The sequence below is a fragment of the Manacus vitellinus genome, unplaced genomic scaffold, assembly GCF_001715985.3.
Source record: "Manacus vitellinus isolate BGI_N305 unplaced genomic scaffold, ASM171598v3 scaffold_21_pilon, whole genome shotgun sequence".
NCBI classification, from domain to species: Eukaryota; Metazoa; Chordata; class Aves; order Passeriformes; family Pipridae; genus Manacus; species Manacus vitellinus.
This window is the reverse complement of record NW_021939546.1, coordinates 2,915,326-2,926,064: the sequence shown is the minus strand read 5'-3', so window position 1 is coordinate 2,926,064 and position 10,739 is coordinate 2,915,326. Positions and strand designations below refer to the sequence as shown.

At 40.7% G+C, this 10,739-nt stretch overlaps 1 protein-coding gene across 1 annotated transcript in view; it reads right to left on the bottom strand.

The window, feature by feature from the left end:
- SYDE2 (synapse defective Rho GTPase homolog 2) overlaps positions 1-10,739 on the bottom strand; it is a 32,185-nt gene that overhangs the window by 2,883 nt on the left and 18,563 nt on the right. The window contains 3 exon segments of the mRNA XM_029959730.1: positions 2,572-2,803; positions 3,696-3,877; positions 9,197-9,323. Coding sequence (XP_029815590.1) covers positions 2,572-2,803; positions 3,696-3,877; positions 9,197-9,323 — 541 coding nt within the window.

Sequence of the window (10,739 nt, the reverse complement as noted above, 5' to 3'; positions counted from 1 at the left end):
CAGGCAGAGCAAAAGAAGTTAAAACACAACAAAAATACCACCACTGAGAAACACCTACAGAAGCTGACAATATACCAGGAGCTGAACTCTTGCGCTTCTCTTTTGCCCTGATGTTCTGCACTATTAAAAAAGCTCATTTGCATTAATTTTTCTAAGCAGCCACCACCCCATGGCAGACGTACACTAACACAGGTTGGATGGCAATGTTACCTGAGCTCACCATTATGCTGTCAGCATAAGTTACTAAAAGGCTCCTCCGCTGTTACCCGCTTCCTATGGTAAACAGCACAACTATTTTTACTGACCTGTGCCTGTACATATCTGAGCTTCAGAACTTCTTCTGGTTTTATACAGACCACTGCCTCTTGTAATGAGCAGCAGAGATTTTCTATTCCACTTCACTGCTGAAAAGGAGGTGCATGCAAACCCATGCAGTCCACAATCTGCCCCCCCTCCTTTTCAGACTCCTCACACACAAGCACAAAGGCTTAGTCCTGAACTGTGCCCAATCCTCTTTCTGGGTCCACTACAGTTCTCTCCAGGGGATTTTAGTCTTACTTTATGTCTTGCACAGCAACACGCAATAACTCTCACTGCTTTTTCCCTCACTTTTGCTATAACAAAAGCCCTTCTGTTTAGACTGTGCTCCATTAAGACAAAGGGCCATGGGTTAACAATAACTTGCCAGTGTTACATGGTCTAGCCAAACAAGGACTATTTGTTTTCAGTTGGAAATATACGGAAACTGAAGTATTGCACAACATGTTGATTATCAAGCTGTCTCAATCTACAGAAGATTAAATGTAAGGGACCAGACTGTGATCCTTCTGTTCAGTCCAAGTGTTCTGTTTACACTGTGTGGTGTTCACCTGCTCAAGTCTTCTGCATTCATGTTTTACCTCCCTTTTGGCACAACACCTTGCACACTTCTTGCAAGCCAAGGGATAGCATTTGGCTTTTTCTTCAAAGTGAAGGAAATACTTACCCCACTCCTACCCTGTTACAGCAAGGTACACTCCTATGGGCAGAGCTACATCCACTTGCTTTTGTATCCCACAGCAGACATGCCATAAGCCATCCCCAGGGTTTCCTGATTAGCTTCTGCACAATATTTACTGTCCAAATACCTTTTGGTCTTCCTCCTCCTCCACCCATGTTTCCCATCTCTCCTGTACAGACTCACTGGCCTGACTGGAAGCTTCTTTTCATTTTTGGTGGTCAGCAATGTTGGAGCTGCCCATCTGCAGCTGACAAGGGAGCAACAGCATTCTCAGTTGCCTCAAACCCATCACGGAGCAGCCCCATATGTCAAACTAACTTGCTCCTATTTTCAGGCAGACAAGGTTTCTGTGAGGTTGCAGCAAGTGGAGCCGACATCCAGGAGCCTCCTGACACTGCTGACCCAGTGCATGGTCAGTGTGTTACAGCCACAGCTCAGCTGTCACAGGAGGTGACTCCAGGGCACAGCCACCATGCCCACACAGCAGCACCACGCCCTGACTGACAGAGACTAAACCCCTCAGATTCAGTGCTAAATTGTTTCACAGCATTACTCTCAAACCCTCTCTGTTTAACTGAAAAGCTGCAATACCTTCATCTGCTCCCTACTCCAGGCAGTGCTTGTGCAAGAAAAGGCTGAGGTTTAGCAGCAATACACAGGAATTCAGTATGGGCTGAAACCCAGGGCTCCAGATGTCATCCTGACTATTTCCACTGGTTTATGCCTCTCTGAATACCAGAGGAAACATGAACACTGTGCAGTCAATTCCCATTTGAAAGGCAGATATTAGCAGAAATAGTTACCTTCACGTTTACTTTATTAGTTTATTAGCAGTACTAGAATTTCATCTCCCTTCTTACTGAGAATTGACCCCAAATTGTGCAAGAGTATACAAAACATTACTTGCATGGTTGAAGAGAATGAGAAGCTGGTCTTCAACGATTCTCGTGGGTCCCTTCCAACTCAGGATACTCTATTCTATTCTATTCTATGACCTCTTAAGTTTTGAAGTGGGAGCCAGAAGGTACTGAGGGTGTTTTGGTTTGGGTTTTGCTGTATTTTGTTTTAAAAATATTTTTCCTTATGCAACGCTCTGCAAAAAGAAGTAGAAGTTGCACAGGTCTTACTGTAAGGATGTTCTCAACTCTGCCAAATTACAAGGGCAGAAATAAAGTAATCCCTCGAGTCGCAGCAGGAGAGCAGAAGAAAAACAGTAAATCCCCAAACTCCCTAATTCAGATGTGGAAACCGTAATGTCACTGGGTTTGTTTTTTCTACTGTCTTTACTCACATAAAGTCTTCACCATTTCTTATATTATACACAAACCTTGCAATCTGGTAAGAAAGCAATTAAACAAGCAAAATTCCCATTAAACAAAGTAACCAAATAGAAAGAGTTGATTATGAAACTATCATAATTTCTTTAGATTAATACATGATGCCACAGTACCTCACGTTTTAATAATTCCGATGCTGCTCAGTCACCCTGTGAATTAACGTACACCGTCACACAGTAAAAACATACAGCAATAGTTTGAGCTTTTCCCTTGATCAGATTCATGAAACAGTACCTGGCCACAACTGGAGTAAATAGTGAAGAACCTCTATGTGCTTTTTGAAGTCCAAGGCACTAGCAAGCTCTTCTGAGTCTGTGAAGACTCTGTTGTTATGGTTGGTTGTCTCCTGCCTCTGACTCAGTAACACAGGGCCAAAACATACAGCTAAATTCTGGCACGTCATCTTATTTACTTCATGGTAGGAAGCTACCAGTTTCAGGTGATCCAACAGCATCTTCAGGGTAGCCTAAAGAAACAAAATACTGCTCAGGAAACAAAACACTAGAGGAAGGTGGTGCTGACATCTTAATGTCACTGCTCTAGAAGGAAAAGATCAAGGCTGATAGCTCTGGTTTTACTGCCAACACCCATCAACAGACCACCTAAGTGCTCAATTAGGAAAGCTGTATTTGACTATCACATAATAGACCAATTAAGACAGACTTTCTGGTAAAAATCAGCTTGTTTCCTACCTGAACTCAGTTTTATATGGATTAGTTTTCTCACAGTAAAAAAGGTGCATCAGGGAGAGAGGAGAAGCTGCAGAAATATTACAGATGATCCAGGTACATTAGAAAATAAAGAAACCCTCAATATAATGTCAGCATCTGAACAAGCTTCCAGGGAACGCCCAGACACTGTGCAAGCCACTTGCTCAGTCCCTCCCCCCAAAATGGGCTAACTGTGGTTTTCTAAAGAGGTGAATTTGGCAGGTAACAGTGCACAGCACTATTACACTGCACAGCATGGGATATAAAGGTTTTATTGCACATATGTAGGAAAGAGAAGTGCATTTGTAATTACACAAGGTAATTACAACAGAGAGTTCCACAGAAGTGAAGCAGGACTTCGCACAGGAAAAATCACTGATCTAACAATACAAAAGTAGTGATCACAGCCTTACATTCAGTTTTACAGAGACAATATAAAATGAAAACTAGAATAAATCCAGCAACGCAGACCCTCCAATTTATCACACCATGGAAGTATTTTCAAAGACACAGAGCATCACATATCCAAGCGAACCATTAAGTCAGATACACAGGCATACATATACTGAGACATTTTATATCCAGTGTGAAAATGTTCCTTTATTTTCTGAAGCATCCAATTCACCTGAACCTGCTAACACTGCTCACCTTCTCAACATCTGGCAGGCAATTCAGAAGGGCTGCTGTGTGCTCAGAGTCACTTGGGTCATTCTCACAACCATTTGCTGTCATTTTCAAGGGATTTTTCACCATGGCATCCAACACTGCTTCATAGAGCTGCTTGGTTATCAGGGGAGAGGGCAGCTCTCGCAGATAATCCTTTAGGACACCTTCACAAGAAACACAAGAACAGGTGCCTTTAATAAGCTGCAGATTCACTTTCCAGCAATTTTTTGGGAGCATTAAGGTATGTCAGCCTCACCCATCCCATAAGAAAGTCCTCCACATCAGTGACAAGCCTTGCACTTGGAAACGAGGGATGGAAGGACAACAGCAAAAGAGCACAGTAACGAGGGGCTGGGGCACAGGGGCTGCTGTGTGTGCAGGAGTGGGGACACTGAGCACAGAGTGAGTATCTCTCCAGGTCTCCTTTATTTTCAGGGTGAGGGAGAGGCAAGGAAAGGGCTCTTAGCGGTCCATCTCCCATCCAAGCAAAAGAGCTCCCACAAACACCAAAGTCTTCAGTTTGATGACCCCTCATCTTTCATATACACACAGAAGTTAGTTTTTCTGTTTATTTTCAGCTATAAAATTATGGCCAAACATCCTGGTGCCAGCAGCACATGCAGTGAAGCACACAGCACCTTATCACCTACCAAAGCACAAACCAAAGAGATGCCCTCATGACAGGGGAAACACCAACTCCCTGCTGCCTCTGGGTACCCTGCACCCCCAGCACACCACTTGCTTCTGCTGTGACAAATATAATTCACATCTACAGGAGATACTGGCTAAAATACCCAGACACTGAGCCCTCCCCGTGGCAGAGACATACTGCACTGTTTCTGAAGCTGCGGATATGCTGGAGGAAAGGCTGTTCCTAGGGGATGCAACAATCAGGCAAGTGCCTTATTAACCCCTATTCTTTCCACAGATGCAAACAAACAAAAAGAAAAAGGAATTGAGCGTTTTCATTCTTGGAAGTTGGCTTTGGAGGCTGGTTGATACTTCATTTTGAGAGGGGTTTCAGTGATCACAAGAATAATAATTAAAAAACCCGAAATATTAAGACTTCTAACAGCAACCTCTGGAAAAGACATAATAGGATGCTATCCAGGAGCAAAGTATCCACTACAACCAACAAAGAAAATTGAAGGAAACAAGCTTGCTTCCCAGCAGCTTTTATTTTCCTTAAAAAAAAATGCACTCTGTGCCACAAATATCTACTCATTTTAGCTAGATCACAACTGAATTTAAATACTTTGTTAAGTTGAAATTGTGGATTAAAAAAACACAACTATTCAAAAGCAGGTACTGTAGTTAACAAAGTAGCCTGTCCTCCAATCAGGCAAAGTTAAAAAGGTAGAATATTTTTTAGCAGGCACTCCTCATAGCCTTGTAAAATCTCACATCACAGTAATTAATTACCATCACACTGTGTTATTTAACAAAGCAACAGTTTTTATTATCTCAGCCTGTTATAGCTGAGCTCTAAAATGAACTGTACAGGACTGGGTTTTGTTATGAGGCCGTTTCTGAAAAAATACAAGGAACGGAAGTTAACGTTTTGCCCTTCACTGCATGTTCACATGCAAAATGTAAGTAAGAGCTGGCTTCTACCTGTACAAATATTTTCACTTAAAAAGAATACTGCACCTAGCTGTAGTGCAGTTGCTGAGGCAGCATTGCAGGAGCAGCACTACCTGAAGCGGCATCTCCCCCTGGAGCTGCCAGACCACCTCCCTCTGTAGCACAGGCATGGGGCAGCCAGGCAAAACTTCTGTCTCTGCTCCACACAGACCTCCACACAGCTCCCAAGAGCTCACTCTGTGCTTAAAATGGGAACATCCCATCAGGAACAGAAAATATGTGAACAACCATCCACATATTTTCCTGAAAAAGTATTTCCCCTGGTGGTTTGGTGGGGTTTTCTGTTTGTTTTAAAATGAATATGTCACTTTCAGGACTTCCCCACTTAAGTGGCTAGTTTTTGTTTAGTAACTTACTCATATTCCTCCCTCCCCACCAAATACTATTTCTTCCCTGGATTTAGAGGCTCATGTTCCATATGTGGATTAGTTGGTTAAAATATTTATGAGACAAATGTGGCATATGCTGGTGCTGTACAACACAGTTCAGGATGTCTTCCTTTTTTCATAAGCAAAACACCAGCAAGAGATGCTGACTTCTTTCAAGACCTTTGTTTCAGCCTGGCTTTTTTTAGAGGGAGAGGCTGAAATCAAAATCAGCTTACATTAGGAAATGGCATGTTGTAATCAAATCAGCTTATACTGTTGAAACACAACTGTCTATTAATAATTACTTATCAGGAATTCCTGTAATAGCATCCACAATCATAGGACTACCGCCTGCCAAAGGACTTTCTCCTGTTCAGCCCTGAATAACAGGATGGTTTGGGAGCCATGAATGCCCCTTGACCTTTCTAAATCGTTTTGCTATTCTCTCAGCTAAATTAGCCCTGTAAGAGACTGCTGTTATTTTTTTCCACGAATCTACACTTCCCGCTGCTGCCAACCCACTAGCACATTCCTCTTGACACAACCACACACAACAAATTTAGACAGAGAGCAGGAATTGCCATCCACTTCATTAATTCCTCATTTTTCTGACCCACTGAACTGTTAACAGTATTGCATGCTTTATGCAGAGATAGGAATTCACGTGGATGTGAACAGACACGATGTAACAACATGACTACTGGTCAGTTCCAAAAACTGGCTGCACGCTTCAGTTTGAGCCACGAGCACACTTAATTGTGTGTAAGCCAGCCTGCGCCAATCCCAGGAGCATTTCTCAGTCAAGATTTAGTCATTAAGTGTTCATTCTTTAGTCTTTGGACAGCTGTCAAAAAAAAAAAAATTTAATCTCTTTGGAAAGGAGCGCTACTCAAATTTCAAAAGGGACATAAGGCAGCACTTCTTTTCAAATCAGCCAAGATTTATGCTGAGGATTCATATTTTATGGAACACATGTTTTGGCTGATAGAAGTATGAATCATGTGCATCAGCCTCAGCATTAAATACTCAGGGGAAACATTCTCCCTCAACCCAGCTCCCTAAGCATATGCAGTAAATTTTGTGGACTCTTGTATTCCTAGCACAGTGGGTAACTCAGTTGTCAGCAAAAATTGCAGGTTCCCCCATGAATCCAGACCAGACAGTTGCCCATAATTAGAGTGGGCTGCATTTTGGTGAGTGAAAGCTATGGGTACAAACATTCCTTCCTTCCCCTGTTCCCCCCCAACAGGACTCATACTAACACAGGCATTGCAGGCAATCACATAGCACATCTGCAGGGCTACCAGGGGAAAAAATCCATTTTTTAAAATGTAATTTCTTAAAACTATTTGTCCCTTGTAAGGAAAGCAGCATGTTAGTAAACTCTTGCAATAGAACGCATACAAAAGCACATCCAGTAGTCTTTCTGTAAGGCAGACACCAAAACTGTACTCTTTTCCTCTTGTAATACAAACTCTGGATGAAAAAAATTATCCTTCAGTAGTACCACCACCAAGCAGGACCTGCACGGTCACCAGAAGTTCACTTTCAACAATGAGGCTTGCAGCAATGTATACAGGAAAGTGTACTTCAAATCTTTCAATTTGACCAGCACAGCATAAACTCATGATGGAAAGATCTGTCAGCCTGTGCATTAGCACTGAGCCCTCCTGCGGGTCAGACTTCAGTTTCAGTCAGTTCTGGTTGGTTCTGAGTGTACGACATACTCAGGAAATTCAAAATGCTTAGGAAATGTTACAGATTCTTTTCTATATGGATGAGTATTAAATTCCTATACCCTTTCCCCACAATACTCTTGAACTATTTCTACAAATACTGTCTTATTTTAATGATTATTTGTAGCATGGGAGAGCAATGCCATTTTTAGTATTCTAAATTTAAAAAAAAAAACACCAAAACCCAACAAAATTTTCCAGTACCCCAAAGTTTACATTAACCAAGTTGCAGTTTGCCGTTTGTCTGCTTACAAGTCAATATCAGACAGCTTTTGCTATTTGGTAGAAAGCAATTTCCCCTTTTGAAGTGATTTACAAAAGTCGAGAAAATAAGATTTCAATAATTTCATGGAATAATCTGATCTTAGAAGTTCTCACCATTTTTTCTCATTAATTTATTTGCAAAGACAAAAAAATATCCAGTTTAAAAGATCATTTATACTATACCTTTACCATACACCTAGTTTATAAAGGCTGTATACTGTCAGAGTCAAACAGTGATGGGTTAATGGTTGGACTTGATGATCTTAAAGGTCTTTTGCAACCTGAACAATTCTATGAATCTAAAAATACAAGTTTCTGATGCTGAGAATGCTGTGATCAACACTGAATCCAACAGTGAAATCAGCCAGGGCAACTAAGGTGAACTGACTAGCTGCACACTCTGAACCAAAAGGTTTATGTAACTCAGTAAATGTCACCGAGTAATATCTTCTGATACACACTGTATATTATAAAATGTAATGAACAAAATTAATTCCCAGTACAATGAAATTAAATAAACCACCAAAAAGGGTATAACTCTGCCATACAGCTAGATGTTGGGTGTTACAGAAAGGGCTTTGGCACTGAAAATTTATACCCCAAGTATTGTTGTTACATTTTCTATCCCTTGATATACAGGCAATGAATGCTTCTGACTAATTTGCTGGAGCAACTGGCTTACTCAGTGATGCCTGAAATTAGATCAACTTTAGCTTACATAACAAGTATCAATAGTTATAAAACTGTTCCGCTTTTAAACAAACGAAAAAACCTCAACAACTTACTTCAGTTCTGCAGTGCAACTCCCGTGAAGAGACCCATGTAAGGAGCTGACACAGATGCAGCCAGGTTTCCCAGGACCTTCTGTTCCTGCACTTCCAGCTCTTCCCACCTATGCCTGGAGTTTGCTGCATAACAGCAAGTAAAAGGGCCACTCCAGGGAGCAGGAAAAAGCTGCTCCTTAATAAGGTTTTAAAAAAAGCAGGGATCAAATGCACTTTCCTGTAGCTCTAATTAGCCTGCACAAGATGGGAAATCTGTTTCCCTAACTCCTGTAATCTCCAACAAAAAGGGCAGAACAACTGATCCAAGATGGCCCTTGGGTCACATGGTGTGGAGGTACCTGATCACAAGCAAGTTTTTCCAGATCTGCCCCAATAAAAAAACAATGGCAGAAGTTTAACCAGCTCTGAGACTTTAGCTCCTTTCAGATTCCCACTTCCCTCTGTAACTGGTGGAGCAGTTACTGAAAGCAGTTCCTTCCATGTTCTCCTCCCTTCAGACCACTGCTGCTTCATTCACACTTACACATGCCCGCAGTTACTGCGCTTATTCCCACCCAGCTTTCAGCAGTACAAAGCAGCAGTTGAAAGCTTATTAAATTACAACAGAAAACAAGCTCACATTTTAAAAGATACATTAAGAACATGGCACAACTCTGTACTAGAAGAAAAGCAAGTAAATGTATTACCTGTTATGACATTAATATCTGGGTACTGGCTTTCACAAAGAGTAACAGCCTTGCTGTCCCTCTCAAAAGCCTCTCGAAGCTCTTTCTTAACCGCTGCTGAGCCACACAACCGGTACAGACCCACCACCTGAAAGCAAAACCAAGAGCCTCACGTCAGTCACTGGCCTGCAGAGGGGACTAGTAATGACATCGTGTGGTGTCTCATCCAGAGAGTGCAACAAAAGCAACTGTTTGTAAACCCCTGTTAGGGAAACCCAAACAGTGGAAACCGTCAACATACACAGTATGGGACACTTCACAAGAGACACCGTGGAGCAGTAAGTGAATAAGGTGAATGTTTTCACAACAGTGAACATGCTGAGAAGTGTTTTATTGACAGAACACGAGCTTTAAAACAGAATTGTTTAATGCTTTGCTTTTATGCAAACTCAGGAAAGAGAGAAACACAGATGAAACCTGTATTCGCTTCTTGCCCTACTCATTCAGATCATCATTATTTTTCCTAATTGTTTAATTATACAAGCTAGAATTCTAACTACAGTAGAAAGAAGTGTTTAGAGCCTTATGTAGACAAAACTGCAGTATATCAAATTACAGTTATTAATCCCCAGCAGGAAAAGTCATATAACTGACCCCTTACTAAAATGAGAAATGTTATAAAACAATTAAAAAAACAACACAAAACCAAAATAAACCAAAACATTTTTCCTACAGTATTAAGTTACATAGTAAAAACCTAAAAATTTTATACCCATAACCAGTTTCAAGAAAATTATGAATACTCCATTATTACACCTATAAAATGTTGTTTTAAAGATGACAATATGCTGAATTCTACGTTTCAAATTATATTTAAAGTTTTCTGCAAAACAAGGGTTATTTAACATGCTTAAGGTGATAAGACTGAAACCCACACCACTCTTGAACTGAATGACTAGTTAAATCATGTGCCTTCATGCATTCAGATCTTCCATTTTATAATTATTTTTAATTTTCATCAACACCATTTATACAAAGCACTCCTATGATCTTAAGAAACTAAATCTTAAAAATATTCATTTTATTTTAATTAACTTTATAGGTAGCTGTACTGAGCAGTAAATGGCTAGTCCAAAAGTACCACAGGCTCAAGACAAAAAAAAACCCAAAATCAAACCAAACAAAAACCAAACCCACCTGACTTAGACTATACTGGCTTAAGACCATGGGAATGTAGGTCTGCAAGCAAGAGTATTTGTCTGGTCATATATTAATTCCTTTTAAAATAAATGGAAAGTTACCCAATGGAAGTTGTACTCCCCCTTTCTCAAGACTGAATATGATCTAGTAGATGCCTAAGACAATTTCTTTTAAACTTTTGAAGTTTTTTAAGGCCACAACTGAAATTCAGGTGGAGATAACACACCGTGCAGTCTGTAGAAAAGTCGAAAATGTCAGACAAGCACATGGTTAAAAGAAGAAGTTAACAGTATATTTTGCATTTTTGGTTCGCCCTGTGCAAATACAAAATAGATTTCACGCTCAAAAGCACCAGGTACATTCA